The following is a 15,455-nucleotide window of genomic DNA, read 5'->3' as shown; positions in this document are numbered from 1 at the left end:
CGTCTTTGTCCCTTCCAGATTCGACGGTCTTGAATACGAGTCTTAATCATGTCACTGTACAGCCTTTTGGGACCCTCTGTTACTTGGGATGCGGTCCTTCCTCTGACCCCCGCCGGATGCTCCCCGGGCTCCGGCCATCCCTGGCCCCCGAGCATCCCCCGTGTCGTTCCCTTTCTAGCTGCGCCCTCTGCACCGAACTGACGGGCGTGTGAGTCTTTCTCTCTTGCAGAGGTTTGCTCCTTGAGGCAGGGGCTGTGGCTCATGAATCTTTAGTGTTCATTAGTGCTCGCTGCAGAATGGGCTTTCAGGGTGATTGGGTTGTTACCCTATTGTAACCAGAAAGTTCTCGACTGGTAGCGCGTATTCGGGAGCTACAGAATGAGTACATACAAGTGCATGTTGAGAGGTTTTCTGTACTCTGAGCCTGTAATCTAAAGTGACAGAAAGGACAACATAAAAAAAAGACCTCATCTAGTAGACTGGTCTCTGTTCTTCCCCCCTCCCCCTTTCCTCCCAAATGCACTTTTCTGCGGGCAGTGGGAGTTTTATATAGAGGCAGGGGGGCTGTGTGGAGTTCTTCACACAGACCTCTAACTCTCATTTTTTTGTCATTAATATAGGGCGGGATCAAAGAGTACGCAGTGATCTCAGACTAAAGTTTTCATATTTCAATAGCCAGCCCACACCTTGACCTTGACTCCATCGCGAGCTTCCCATGCTAGACATAACCAGACTAGATACATCCGTGATGACCTCCGTGAGGACTGGTAGTTGCCATAAGGTCAGTGGGGACGCCCCAGGAAAGAGTTAAAGGAAATGAGTTTTGAAAATAGAAAAGAGCACAGTATGTTGGAGACATGGCAAGTGATGAGGTTCCAAGAGGGAGGCCATCTTTCCCTCCTGTCTGGCTTGTCTTGAGCATGGGCTCAGGGGTTATAAAGTAGGGAGGGTGTTCTCATCAAACTGGTTTTGGTTATAGGCACCTGTGTCTTGTCAGAGATAATTCGGGTAGGTACTCAGGTCCCAAGGTCTGTCTCCATCATGTCAGCCTGTCCAGGAGAGACTGGTGGGGAGACAGAATATAATATCCTCCACAGGCACACAGAGCCAGAGTAATCTACCCGTTGTAGCTGACACCTGAGTTTAATTTATTTATTCTAGATGTTGTTTTCGGATTATAAAGATTATGTGAGCTTTGTTTAGAAAAATTCAGAGAAGCAGTAGAACAGGGGCTCCTGGCTGACTCAGTGAGGGGAGTATGCGACTCTTGATCGCAGGGTTGTGAGTTCGAGCCCCACATTGGGTGCGACGAGTACTTCCAAATAAAATCAAAAAGGAAAGAAGAAAAGCAGTAGCACAAAGGCATGGTCGTGGGCAGGTCCCGCTTCCCAGGTGACAGGCTGGGGTGTGCTCCTGGTCTGCAGCCCCGGGCTGGGCGTGTCCGCTCCCACGGATGCTCCCGGGGCCGTGAGACGCCCACCTGGAAAGGGTCCAGTGTCGCATAGACCGCGCTGGTGGTTGAGTGCTCGCTGTGTTTACCACCACTTAGCATTTTGATGCCTTTTCCTTTCAGACTCCTCTACATTCTAACTTTTTACAAAGTGGACACTAAATGTGCAGTTTTGTATCCTACCTTATTATTATTTTTTTTTAAACGTATCCTGACCATGTTCCTACTCCATGATTTCAAAAACCTCCATAGGACTCCACTTTGGAGAGACCGTTCTTTAACCGTTTCCACATTGTCGGAGCGCTGGGCGGTCTCCGTTCTCATTCTCTGCAGATTCTTCTGTACACACATCTCTTGGTCACCTGGATTGTTTCCTTAGAATAGATTTCTGAAGTGGGGTTATTGGATGGCAGAACTGCCGTGGGCTATCGATACAGATTACCAGATGGTGAACTGAGCGGCTCTCATCTGGGACAACTCTGGAAATAAAGCTCTAAAAACGGTTTTCTCCCACGGGATGGATGGTCACGGGGCAGAGATCCTGTTGGAAGCAGGGGCCGTCTTTGATCCTCTCGGGAAACCGTTGTTCTCCCGGGAGCTGCGTGCTCCACGTCAGATGCGAAAGCAGGCGAGGCGTAGGGTCGCCCGCGTGCGGGGAAATGGTGTCCTTGATGTGCAGATTATCCTGACATTAAAATTGTGGCCCACGGGTGACTGTCAATCGCCATGCAATCCAGGGAGTGTCTTTGTAAAGCCGCCACTGCGGAGAAACATACGTCTCTTCCTAAATGCACCCTTGGCGGAGCTGTCTGCGTGGGTGGTTGGGATGTGTGGTGTCAGACGGGGTTGACCGGAGCGGCTGGAGGTCTGGCCAGGAGCAGGGGCTCGGATGGGCCAAGTCAGGGTGACCTGCCCACCACCGTTGCTCTCTGGTTGTGGCCCTTGGTGTTTGGGTTACCGGCACGTGTGCTCGGCTGGCGGACTGTGACACTTCCGTCAGCCTAGAGCCGAGAGTGGTGGCTGCGTGGCGAGCAGATGGGAGAACGCTGGAGGACTGGGTGTCAGGAAACCTGAGCTCTTGCTCCAACGCTGCTCCAGATCTGCTGCGTCACCTTGAGCAAGTCGGCACCCTCTCGGAGCTTTGCGCTCCTGTCTGTAAAGAGAGGCTTCTGGGCCAGGGCCCATTTCAACTGAAAAGACCTAGTGGTGGGCATGGATGGCCCTGAGGAGGAGGGCCTGTGCTGCCCTGTGATGGTTTTGAGGGTTGAGCGCCGCGTGCAGGCCGGGGCTTTCCACCTGAGAAAGCGTTCACAGCCTCTGAACACACGAGGCTCCACGCCACTCCCTGGCGTCGACTACCTTCCTCTTTCTTCCCTGTTTGGAAATTGCCACCTGACCTTGGAGCCCCAGTTCAGATGTCGGCTTCTTGGCGTCTCTGAATCCTCAGCACCTGGCACGGCACGGGCCATCGGCGGCGTGGATTAGCGTGTCCTTCCCTAGAGACACATGCCAGCTACCACGTGCGCCCTCGTCGTCGTCGTGTCCCGCCCCAGCACATGGTCCCACCCCTGTTGCAGGCTTGGGGGTAACGAGTGAAATACATGAGGTGGAAGTAAGGGTTGGTTGAAGGTGAGTTGGCTCTGGACCCCTGCTGTCCTTTGGCAGTGCTGGGTCCCCGGCTTGCTTCCTCGCTGTGCTTGGCCCTTTGTGGAATAACACAGGGTTAATAAACAGGCTGCCTTTGTGCTGTTAGGGTCCAACTGTTTGGGCTTCCACTGTATGCTCGGGGCCTTCTCCTTGGTACCAGGGTTTTTGAAAATAACAGAACCAAGTAAACTGAAAAGCACACAACAAAACGCTGTCCTCACTTCTAAATTCAGAACGTACGTGTGCTTACTGGCTTCATAATAGACTTTTCTGTGAGACTCTCTCATTTCATCCCTTTACTTGGGTTGGTGGAAAGTGTGACTTCGGGGCAGTGGGATGTGGGAAACGGAAGGGCTGTGGGGTTAGAATTGAGAAAGAAACAGAGTCTTGTCCTGCCGTGGTCTCAGTGACTTGGAGCCTCATTTTCCTAAGTCCCTCTCACATGAAGGATTTGGGGTTCTGGATCATTAATACGAACCAGAGTTTAAGATATATTTGAACATCGGGGGAGGCAAGAGAGCGAGCGAGCTCTTTTTAGAAAAACAGCTTTCACAATTTCGTAAATAAAAGCTGATAGACCAGTTTGGGTTCCTTCCAGAAACTTTATTCCCAAGCTATTTATTTTGGGTTCCTATTTTAAGTTTGTTTTCGGCAAAAGAAAAATAAAGGCGCTCAACTACTTTCTGTTCTCTAGTAGGAAAATCTCAGAACTTTGGGCGATCTGGACCAGTGGGTCAATCAGTTAATCTGTATTTATGGAGGGTTTACTGTGCTCACAGTGGGGCACCACACTGCTGTTTCAGGAAGACACAGAGAGATACAGGGCTACGGTCTTTCTCAAGAAGCTACCAATTTGTTTGCAAGGAGAGAAATTTGTGTTAAAAACCCCAGTGAGGGGCGCCTGGGTGGCTCAGTCGGTTGAGCATCTGACTTCAGCTCAGGTCATGATCTCGCGGTTTGTGAGTTCGAGCCCCGCGTCAGGCTCTGTGCTGACAGCTCAGAGCCTGGAGCCTGCTTCGGATTCTGTGTCTCCCTGTCTCTCTCTGCCCCTCCCCTGCTCATGCTCTGTCTCTCTCTGTCTCAAAAATAAATAAAAACCATTAAAAAATAAATAATAATAATAAAAAAAAAACCCAGTGAGATCAGCGTGAAGAGGGTCCCACTGACCTAAGTTGGGACAGTTTGAGCATCAGAAATAATGACTGCAGTGGAACAGAACACTTGAGACGTGTGAGATCATGGTGATGATGATGGACCAAACACTTCATTGATGATGATTGGGGTTGCTGGAAGCAGCAGGTTATTTTGACGATTTGTAAGGGAAAGAATGTTTTAAGACATAACCTGTACGAGGCAGTCGATTGAGAAGCCCCAAGGCAGGGATGACAGGAGGCTCGTCATTCTTCCTGGTGCTGCAGCGTGAAGCCTTGCTGTCTGTCCTGCATCGGGTTGGCTGACGACCAGTGAAGACAAGGCAGGTTCCTCTTTCCCCCAGGTGTCTGACCATGGGAGGCAGCCCGCAGAGTGGGCAGAGGGTGGATTTGACCCCTGCCCCACCTCTTACCAATCGTACCGTCTTGGGTGAATCGAATCGTATCACCCCGCTGAGTTCCACCCCATTCAGAAGGTAACAGGGATGATAATGTTAACACCTCAGAGTGTTACCAAGTTAAGTTGAATAAAGACTTTAAAGGCCACCTGGTAGGCATTAACTGAAGGTGAATCCCCTCACCCCGTGAGTGCCCCATGAGTGTTCACTTAGAGCGGCACAGGTACCATTTTGAGGGGCTCCCCCCTGGCTCCCAGGGCGACTTAGGTCTCTGCGTTTCTGTTTTCTCCCACCCAGTGGAGTGACCTCAGCACCAGACGTCTGCTGTGGCTGTTGCTCCCTTCCAAAACCACACTGGAATTGCCCATGTCTTGACCACCAACTTTTGAAATAGTTCTAAAAGAGCATGCGGTTGGAAAGGAACTGCCCTTCGCTCTTAACCGCATGTGCCAGAATCACAACTAGAGTGAACTACGAGGTATAACTGATCCATCTCTGAAATGGAATTTTAAAAATCAAAAACTTGGGCCCGTGGTTTTGGCGAGGCAAGCCTTCTCCATCAGTGACACAGACACCAGTGCACAGAACCCTGGACCCCCCGAAACAAGCTGGTTTGAACTCTGGCTCGGCCACTTGCTGACTCTGTTTTCCAGGACAACTTATTTGATCTCTTTGAGCCCCGATTTCTTTTCACCATGATGAGAAAAAATGCATATGTCTTACAAAGTTGTCGTGAGGAGTGGAAAAACATAAACTGTGCATCATATGAATGACATCTGCTATTGCTGACTACCAGTCAGTGCTGTTGGGTGGGGGCCGATGTCAGCCACACTCTTCTTGGATTCTCCCCTTACCCTTGTGAGTATCGCACAGCAGATCTCTGACCTTCCTGTGGCTGAGACATTGGGTCATTTACTCACTGGAGTCACGTATGTGCTCCTTCCATGCCACGGAAGGCATGGGCCTAGAACCCAGATCTGAGGGCTCTTCCTGCTCTGCCATACATTCTTCAGGACCCATCTGTGTGTTTTTCTGTCTTGTTTGCTGAGTATAGTCTCAGAAATGCATTTAATTTATCCAGAACTCTCAAGTCCTTTTCTGAAATGTCAAAGGAAAAAATAAAAATAAAAACAAGGAAAAAGGGCTTAAACAGTGAAACTAATTTTCTCTTCTGTTTGGTAGACTCATGTCGGAAGCCCCTGAGGCCACCACTGGGGGTCCAGGGCATAGCGCCTCCCTGGTAAGGTGGGCGGGCACACCATTCAGGGGTCATGGGAATCTGGCTCAAGGTCAGGGGCGACCCATCACAGACAAATGTTCCCCTTGCTTGCCATGGTTTTCAGGCCCAGGTATTGGCATTGGCTGGCAGCGGTTTTCTTTACCCGAGGAAGAATCTGGGGGCTTTCCCTCCCGGTCATCGTGCTTGTCCTTTGGGATCCGTTGCCAGCACGACGGGGCGTTGTCAGGACGGCAAAGTGATTTCTGTTCCTGGTGCATCTTGACTTGTCTCGGGTTTTTGTCCTGCTGATGTGTTCAGTTTTATTCACAACTAAGAAGAGGCTGCTGAGGACGGGGATGGAGAGGTTGCCGTATTAACCACGCATCTCACCTTGCTGCCCGTAGCTCACGTGGAAAATGAAGAGCAGTACACCCAGGCTCTGGAGAAGTTCGGTGGCAACTGTGTGTGCAGAGACGACCCGGACTTAGGAAGTGCATTCCTGAAGTTCTCAGTGTTCACAAAGGAGTTGACGGCACTTTTCAAAAACCTGGTAAGTGTCCACATACACGTGCAGCTCGTGGGCCACGTGCGACATGCCTGCCGTGGCTTTATTTTTCTATTTTACTTTTTAAAAATTTGTCTTTAAAGTTTAGTTTTGAGAGAGAGAGAGAGAGAGAGAGAGAGAGAGTGTGTGTGTGTGTGTGTGTGTGTGTGTGTGTGTGTGTGTGTGTGTAAGCAGGGGAAGGGCAGAGAGAGATGGGGACACAGAATCCAAAGCAGGCTCCAGGCTCCAAGCTGTCAGCACAGAGTCCAACGTGGGGCTCAAACTCACGAGCCCTGAGATCGTGACCTGAGCCGAAGTCAGATGCTCAAGCGACTGAGCCACCCAGGTGCCCCTGCCGTTACTTTAGATGGAAAGGTAGCTCGGTAGAGGATAGTTAAGGTTTGTTTGATGAACAGGAATAAATTTCATAGCTCATGTGGTACCTAAAGGAATTGTATTTTCCATCACATTAGGTCACTTTGGAATACATTTTAGAATTGCAATTTTCATGGTCACACGGCTTTTTAAATTCAAGTCAGCCTTTTAAATATGCACAGCTGTGGGACGAAATGGATAAAAGCATTCATCTTCTTAAGGGCCTCTGACTTCAATTTTTAAGTTTCTAAACTATGTAGAATAGTCCTGTTTCTGGTAATTATGGTAGGCATTTAAACTTAACAATATTTAACAAATATGTTTCAGGCCTGTCTTACACAGCAAGGTAACCTATAATCAAAGCACAGAAATTGCTATGAATATTTAAAGGCCTTTTATGCTCCCAAATGCAGAGCCTAAAAAAAGTCACTTCTTAAGTACGTGGAAACACGGAATAGGCACTTCTTGCCTGTGGTAGGTGCCGGGGAGTCGGGGTGAATGGGGTTCTTTCTTGGGCTTGGCAGCTCTGTGCCTTCCCTTGTGGGAACAGAGTCCCGAACACGTGGACGGCCCGAGAGGGTGTTTGTGACCTGCCGCCTGGTCTCTTCCACAAGGGGAATGTACACCAGGATGGTCCCCACATCTCTTTCCTGTTTCGCTCCCCCAAGGTCATGGGTGACCAGAGCGGGTCAGGGTCGCCAACAGCAGTGCCTTTCTCATTTCTCCCGTCCGCACGCGAATTACAAGCGAAGAAAGTAGCTCATCGTTCTTGGAGTGGTGATGATGGCGGGTTTGTACGTCTGGCTGGAGGAGGTGGCAGGAAGGGAACATTGTATATGAGCTAACAAGGGAGAGGGGAAGGAACCAGGTCCTTAAGGCTCTGTCTTCACTTGTAAAATATTTCAGTTAGGAATGGTAGCACTAAAAAGCCACTACTGTACTTGAGTTTTTTACTCACGTTACTTTGCAATCTCGTGGGGTTTTATCAAGTTGGTCACTCATTTCTTCATGCTCCAAACAGGCTGGCAGCCAGCACCTCGAACAGGGAGCTCCAGCCCCCCATCGGCCTGCTCCCTGGACCCCGGCAGACATGCTTATTAGGTTCTCACCACTGAGTCAGATTGGAGCTTTTTTTTTTAACTGGAGAAGGGGCACCTGGGTGGCTTAGTTCGTTAAGCACCCGACAATCGATTTCAGCACAGGTCATGACCTGAAACTCAGAACTCTGATCTGAAACATCAGGAACTCGTGTTCACGAGTTAGAGCCCTGCATGGGGCTCCTTGCTGACCATGCAGAGCTTGCTTGGGATTCGCTCCCCTTCTCCCCCTGCCCCTCCCCGGCTTTGTCTCTCTTTCTCAAAATAAATAAATAGACATCAAAAAAAATTTAAAACTGGAGAAACTGAATGGTCCCAGGGAAGACCTGTGGGGGTCTTCTTGTGACACAGGCCGCCTGCAGCCCACTCTCCCAGCGCCCCTGTGGGTCTGCCCCTTCCCTGCTCTGAGCGCCTCGCTCTTGAGTAGGAGCGAATGGCCTCCAGAATGAAAGACCAAAATAAGCAGAAGAAAGGACTTAGAGGAAACGGGCAGCGTGAAGGGCAGAAGAGAACTTTAAAGAGACTACATTTAATGCCTCAGAGAGATCAGGGTAGACCTTGTGTCAGAGGGAAGGGGCCGGGATGCAGCTTATCGTTGAAGGACAGAGACGGTTGCTGTGAGAAAATGTAAAAGCAAAAATCCAGTGAGAAGGTTGGAATAGAGACCTCTCAGAAAACAGATCAAAAATAAAGCAAAACAAAAACATGGAAAATAAAAGACGAGATGAGGATTAATCCTCAGTGGACAGGTGCCTCAGAGAGAATGGAAAACAGGAGGGTGTCGTGAGCATAACAAGGTGTGGCTGGTCTCCAGATCGAAGGCCGGCCAGTGCCCGGAACAGTGAGGGAAGAGGACCCACCGCAGGTGACCGGTCTTAACACTTCAGAAGGCACATGGTGGATTAAGAACCAGTGGTGTCGGGGGCACCTGGGTGGCTCAGTGGGCTCGGCGTCCAGCCCTTGATCTCGGCCCAGGTCATGATCTCGTGAGTTCGAGCCCCGTGTCGGGCTCTGTGCTGACAGCAAGGAGCCTACTTGGGATGCTCTCCCTCCCTCTCTGCCACTTGTGTGCGCTCGCTCTCTCTCTCTCTCTCTCAAAATAAACATTAAAAAAATCAGTGGTATTGGACATCTCAGCAGGAACACTGGAATTTGTAAGGCACGGAGCAAGGCCACCAATATCCTGAGGAGCACGATTCTAACCTGGAATCCCAGCAGCTGCGCACGGGGGTAGAAGCAGAGACACTTTCAGACATGCAAGGCTCAAAAAGTGTGGCGCCAGTGCGTCATTTCTCCGGAACTCCTGAAGGACGTGCTTTAGCAAAATGAAGAGGGAAGCCAAGAAAGAGGAAGATGTGTGAGTCAGGAAACAGGATCCAGCCGGGAGGGAGGCGGTGACAGGGACCCCAGGAGGACGGCAGAGGGAACGCCAGCAGGGCCTCGAGCAGGGGCCTCCCCCTCACCCAGGCAGCTCCTCTTTATCTTCATCCGGCTCATCTCTACAGCTGGCTTTTCTCTGCTCTGAAATGGGAGAGGACGATGGATTTGGAGTTGGGTGTGTTCGTTTTGTTTTGTTAGAGAAAACGGGACCGAGAATACCATACCCGGTTTTGTGTGTGGAATTTGCCGGTTGCTTTATTCGCCTTAACTTACTTCATCTCTACAACAACCCCGTCGAGCGAGTCCGTGTTCCCCCTGCTCTGTAGGTTATATGACTGAGGCATGCGGTTGGAAAGGAACTGCCCTTCGCTGTTCACCGCATGTGCCAGAATCACAACTAGAGCGAACTACGAGGTATCACTGATCCATCTCTGAATGGAATCTTAGAAATAACAAACTTGGGCACGTGGTTTTGGCGAGGCAAGCCTTCTCCATCCGTGACACAGACACCAGTGCGCTTAAATAAAACCGCCCCTTCTTTTCCTGATTTTCTGCAAAACCGAGGGCAGGGCAGGGCCCGGACCTTGCGGACTGCTGCCCCGCCCACCACCCCACGGCTTTGCCACCTTGAGCACTGTGGGAGTCCCGGCAGGGCCCCGCTTTCTGCAGTAAGTTGTCAGTGGCCATCGTTAACGAGCACCCATGGGGCAGTAACCCTGGCGTGAGGCGTTAAGGGGACACTTGTTCCTGCCGGTTCCTTCCGTTCCTGACGGCTGTGGGAGACGGCTTGTGTTACCTTCATCTGGTTGGCTTACCGGGTCTGTAGTGATCACGCGACAGAGTTGGGATTCACATCCAGGTCTTAAAACTCCAAATCCAGGGGCACCTGGGTGGCTCGGTCAGTTAAGCGTCCAACTCGATTTCAGCTCAGGTTGCCACCTCACGGTTCGTGGGTTCAAGCCCCGTGTCAGACTCTGTGCTGATCGGATTCTGTTTCGTTTTCTCTCTCTCTCAAACAAAACAAAACAAAAAAACAAACACAGCTCCAAATCCATACTGTGTCCACTGTGGCATTTAAGGAAATTGAGCCTTCTTGTCAGCTGTTCTGGAGAGGAAAGGATGGAACAGGAGGGATGGCAGTGTGGGGAAAGCGTAGAGGGAAACGCAGGCCAGGCTGAGTGGCAGTGGCCATGAGGCAGCCGGGTGGCCTTGGTTTCCTCATTGTAACACAAGGGTGGGAAAACCAGGCCTGCCTCAGGGCCAGCACCAAGAGGAAAGGAGTAAGCGGGAAAGGTTTTTTGTAAATTAAGCCCAGCACACAGTGACATTGTAGTGTCGTTCTGAGACGCTAACTTCAGTTCTGCTCATAGGAGCTTCCTGTTAGCGCAAGACTGTGTGCGTTCCTTTAGTTTCAGCTTTTACTTCATGGAGTTAGGGTGGTTGATCCTGTTTCTGGCAAAGATCAGAGAGAGAGGGAGAATGTCTTATTGGTACCAAAATTAGCTTTAGCATCACCAGGCCTGACTTTCCAGGCCGGTGGTGACGGCAAAGCTGCCCGGCCACCAGAGCACCAAGAGGCTGCTTCTAAGAAGCTGTTGCTGAGAGCGAGCTGATTACAGGAAAATTCTCCTTTTTTGGTATTTTGTATACCATTCTTATTCCTATTTTTGGTCACATCTGTCCTATCTCTTATTTTTACAGCCTTGCTCTTACTTTCTCTCAGGCATTTAAAAACATTTCAGTTTTGGGTGGCTGAGATTGTCAATTCTCCCCTTGTCCGGACAGAAGAATTACCGCCTACCTGCTTTGTGGCGTGAAAGGATGTTTATAAAGCCGTTGGAACATCTCCAAAGAAAGGCCAACTTAATATAAAGTGAGATCTTGTTACTAAGGGGTGAGATTCTCACCTTCAGAGAGCCTCTGAATTTTCTCTGTAGTTAATGCAGAAAAGGGGAGAAACAAGGCAGCTCCAGAAATGTAACATGTGTGAAATGAAGCTGGTTCTAAACTCAGCCCAGTTTTCTTAGGTTCTTCTTCCTCTTAGCAGATGGATGTGAGAATCCTGGAAAGATTTTCCAGGGACCACTTCTGTGCTGAGAGGTGGCTTTGCATTAGAGGACAGACTGCTGAAAGGTCATCCCCAGACACGGAGTCCCTGTGTCCTCTTTCAGAGAATTGGTAGTGAACTGAGCTCTCACAGGTGGCAAACTTCCCCAGGTGGGAGCAGGGCCAGCGGGTGCCCAGGGAAGGAGGGCGTCCCGGCGTCAGATCCGGGGGCGGAGGACATTTCACCTCTCTCACATTGAAAGAGGAATTTGAGGGGCGCCTGGGTGGCGCAGTCGGTTGAGCGTCCGACTTCAGCCGGGTCGCGATCTCGCGGTCTGTGAGTTCGAGCCCCGTGTCGGGCTCTGGGCTGATGGCTCGGAGCCTGGAGCCTGTTTCCGATTCTGTGTCTCCCTCTCTCTCTGACCCTCCCCCGTTCATGCTCTGTCTCTCTCTGTCCCAAAAATAAATAAAAAACGTTGAAAAAAAAAATTAAAAAAAAAAAAAAAAGAGGAATTTGAGAGTTCCACTGACCAACATGCACATAAGTCATGAATTTATTTTACGTAACTAATCGACATGACAAGGCATCACAGCAGCAGAGTACGGAGCCAGTGACGTTCTGTGGGGGAACGTGGTGGCCTGCGGGCCGTGTCCTGGGGACGTGGGCACAGCCCACGGAGAGGCGTCCCGCCCCGCCGTGCGGGGAACGGTCCAGCAGTGTTCTCCTGCCACACCCTCCACGTCTGCCAAATGTGAGCTGCTGCCCCAGGTTAACACGGCTCATCTCCTTGCTTAGTGTACAGAGAGCTTCCTGCCAGAGGCCTTCACCCTCGGTACGTACACAGACTTCTTCTCTTTTAACGTCTTTTGTTGAAAATGTCTTCTATATTAACATGTCTTACTTTCTTATCAACAACAGGGACACTGATTATAGTTTCCTCTTCTTGGGAGGAAGGCGTAACCACTGTTGGGGGCATAAATTAATGAACTACGCCGAAGTACAGAGAAACCCCTAGTGTCTTGTCCATGGTGTATGGGGCTCTCTGCCCCTCGATCGGTGCCAGACTATGCACTTTCCATTTCTGACATTTTGGTGTCCTCTCCTTTCCCTGCTAATTGCTGGTGTTTTGCTTCTGCCGGCGCCTGCCCCCACGGTTTCTTGCTCCACAGCACTGGTTGCTGGAATAGAAGCTAACTTGGCCGTAGGCTTGTATGAAAAGTAAAAATCTCTAAGCTTTGAGTGAGGAGGGCAGGAGGGCTAGAGCCTCTCCAGGAGGATGGAGTCTGTGGACAGACCTACTGACGGTTACTTTGGACGCCTAGAAACCTTTGCACTGATTTCTTAACTGGCCCGATACACAGCGGGAAATGCTTTGTCTTAGACTCGCAAAGACTTCAGCACTGTATGCTTCTCCCTACGCTCCCAGATCCCTGACCAGAAAAGAAAACACATCCTTAACTTTGACCAGAACAACAAAAGCAGTAAAGCTAATCTGAGGGCCCCATGTCTTGGCTGTAGCACAGACACCTAATATATGTAAAAGTACTTCAATAATATTTCTTTCTTGCTTTTTTCTTTTCTTTTCTTTTCTTTTCTTTTCTTTTCTTTTCTTTTCTTTTCTTTTCTTTTCTTTTCTTTTCTTTTCTTTTCTTTTCTCTGTCTTTCTTTCTTGAACGTCAGGGCTGCCTCGTTGTAATCCTCATTGCACACTGACTTGTGGAAGTCAGAGAAAGTGGGAAAGTTGGGGATGGGAAACAGAGGGGGGTGACTGGCTGCCCACTGGTGCTCTCCAGGCAGTAAACGCTGCCATCTGGCCGGGGACGCACAGATGCTTTTATTAGAAGCCGTGTGTGCTCCAGTGGCCACTGTGCAAATGCCACAGAGCCCTGAGGGTGTGGCCCCCGCCTGGGTCCTTGGGTCCCTGGGGTGGAGATGGGGCCGGGGAGTCTTCAGGTCTATCTGCACACGAGCATCATTGCAGGTTTATGAACATGTCCTGCGCGTAGCTTTAATGACTTGCCAGGTGCACAGAGGACACACTATTATGACATACTCATATAATGATTGATTGAATCATAATAATGAACTCAAAACAGGGTTTGTCTTCTCGCTCACCATCCTATAGTTGATCTCAATTGCTGGCTATTAAAAGGGACAACCACCATGATATAGGGGACCTTGAACTTAAAAAAAAAAAAAAAAAAAAAAAAGCTTTTGTGAAATCTAAGAGGTAATGTGTGGACAGATGGGGGTAGAAGATATGAATGAAGGCAGAGGGTCCGCGAGATCCTGGCAGCCGGAGAGCTGGAGGAACAGCCCTGATGAGTGACCTCAGTGACCAAGAGGCCACAGTGACCTTTTCCCTGACTGTGTAAAAGCAGAGGACAAGTTCTGGTAGCACGAGGAGAAGCGTTAGAGGGAGGAGGGGACGGCAGGTGTTCACTGTGCTGGGGGAGGTTGGTAAGGGAGGGAGAAAGTGACAGAGGGGCGGGGCTGGTGGCTGTGAGAGGTTGATGGTACAGAGGGCGTCTCTGAGCTGTGCTCCCGGTGTCCCCTCCTGTTGGCAAATTGCTCGGCCAGGAGTCCCGCCCCTGCCCCTGTGGGGTGTCATCAGTGGATTTATATAGATCAATTCAAGGTCCTAGGTTCTTTGTGTGCATTCCCCTCTCTTTGGGAATTTTCAGCTACTAATCAGTCATTCCTTAAAATCTAAAACTTGGCAAACCATATCTGTGCTTGCATATCCCAGATTCCAGTTTACAGAACATGTAGGCATAGTGGAATCCTCTGGGGCCTCTTGGAGATGCAGACTGCCAGGCCCTCGTCCCCTAGGTCTGCAGAACCAGGATCTTTATAAGGTCCCCAAGGGACAAGTAGGCACACAGGTGGAGAAGCATTGTTCTAGACCAGAGGTTCTCCAAGTGCAGTCCCGGGCCCAGCAGCACCGGCACCACCTGGAACTCGTTCAAGTAAAAATCACGGCCCCTTGCCGCACCTACTGAATGGTGGTTCTCAGACTCGGGTGCCGGGCAGCTGTGAGAACACTTCATTGGGCCCGTTCTGAGAGTTCCTGAGTATGTGCATGTCTGATAAGTTTCCCTGTAATGCTGACCTCGCCGGTCAGGAGCCAGCTAGCCTAGAGGACAGCGGGGTGAAGTGCCTGCGAGGCTTCTTACCCCCAAGGAGAGGGACGCTGATGCTTGGGCCTCTGTGAGCCCAGCAAGGATCTCCCAACCTTGCATGCTAGGAGGTAAGAAGTTTGAAAGGGTGCTTTCATTTTTGGTCGATGGCTTAACTATCACAGCATGTGGGCTTCAGGAGAAGTTGTGGAATCCTGGGATGGCACACATCCTGGGTTCTCCCGGTGCTCCCCTGAGCCTCGGAGCTGGCCGTCCGCGGTTTTCAGCATGGCTGCAGGTGGCCCGAAGTGTGCAGCTTTAGCACCTAGCGTCGAATGGAAAAGAGGGGCAGAGGGTCACCATTTTCTCTCCACTCGGAACCGTGAAAGATCAGAGCAGTGTGACTGGCAGAGACGCAGCGTGCAAGGCAGAAACCAGGTCAGCCGTATCCCCTCGTGTCTCAGGCGTGAAAGTCGCCAGTGTGTTTTTGGCAGCTGGCTGGTTTTGATCTTTCAGTGTGTGTCAGACTTAACTCAAGATCAGCGTGGGCTCCCCTCCCTTCGTTTTTAATTAAACAAATCAGCGGCGGGGCTCTGCTGCCACAGCAGGCGGCCTGGGAGCCTGTGTCCCCGGTGCCCTGCACGGGAGACCCCTGCTGGCGGCGGGGGGCGAAGTCTCTTCGCTGACGCCAAAAGCAAAGTGACCTGATGGTTCCCCTTGTGTATCAAGGAACCAGAGGGAAATTCTGACGGAGACGGCCCCTCAGAGAGAACCCCGTGTTCAGTGTCCCAACTTCTCCTGCTCTGCTCTCGGGTCATGTGTATGAGGCTGTCTCTGGGAGCGAAATGATAGGTCAAGCTCAGGCTCCCGCCTCTCAGCTCGACTCTGCTTCTTCTCACTGGGGTCCGGGGGCCGAGGGGGTGACTCAGCCCTCTGTTGCTTTACAGATCTGTAAAATGGGAATAACTGTACATACTTCTCAGAACAGTTGTAAGGGTCAAATGAGATCAAACGGCCCAGTGCCATTT

General features: G+C 50.6%; 1 protein-coding gene across 4 annotated transcripts in view; it reads left to right on the top strand.

Annotated features, from left to right (window-relative positions):
* Positions 1-15,455, top strand: part of ASAP2 (ArfGAP with SH3 domain, ankyrin repeat and PH domain 2) — a 170,827-nt gene that overhangs the window by 74,195 nt on the left and 81,177 nt on the right. For all 4 annotated transcript variants that reach the window (XM_042982526.1, XM_042982525.1, XM_042982524.1 and 1 more), the window contains exon 3: positions 6,270-6,415. In XM_042982526.1, the coding sequence (XP_042838460.1) occupies positions 6,270-6,415 (146 nt within the window). The remainder of the gene's footprint in view (positions 1-6,269; positions 6,416-15,455) is intronic.

This window comes from Panthera tigris, chromosome A3, assembly GCF_018350195.1.
Source record: "Panthera tigris isolate Pti1 chromosome A3, P.tigris_Pti1_mat1.1, whole genome shotgun sequence".
Classification (NCBI taxonomy): domain Eukaryota; kingdom Metazoa; phylum Chordata; class Mammalia; order Carnivora; family Felidae; genus Panthera; species Panthera tigris.
The sequence above is the reverse complement of the archived record's forward strand: the minus strand, read 5'-3'. Positions and strand labels throughout refer to the sequence as shown.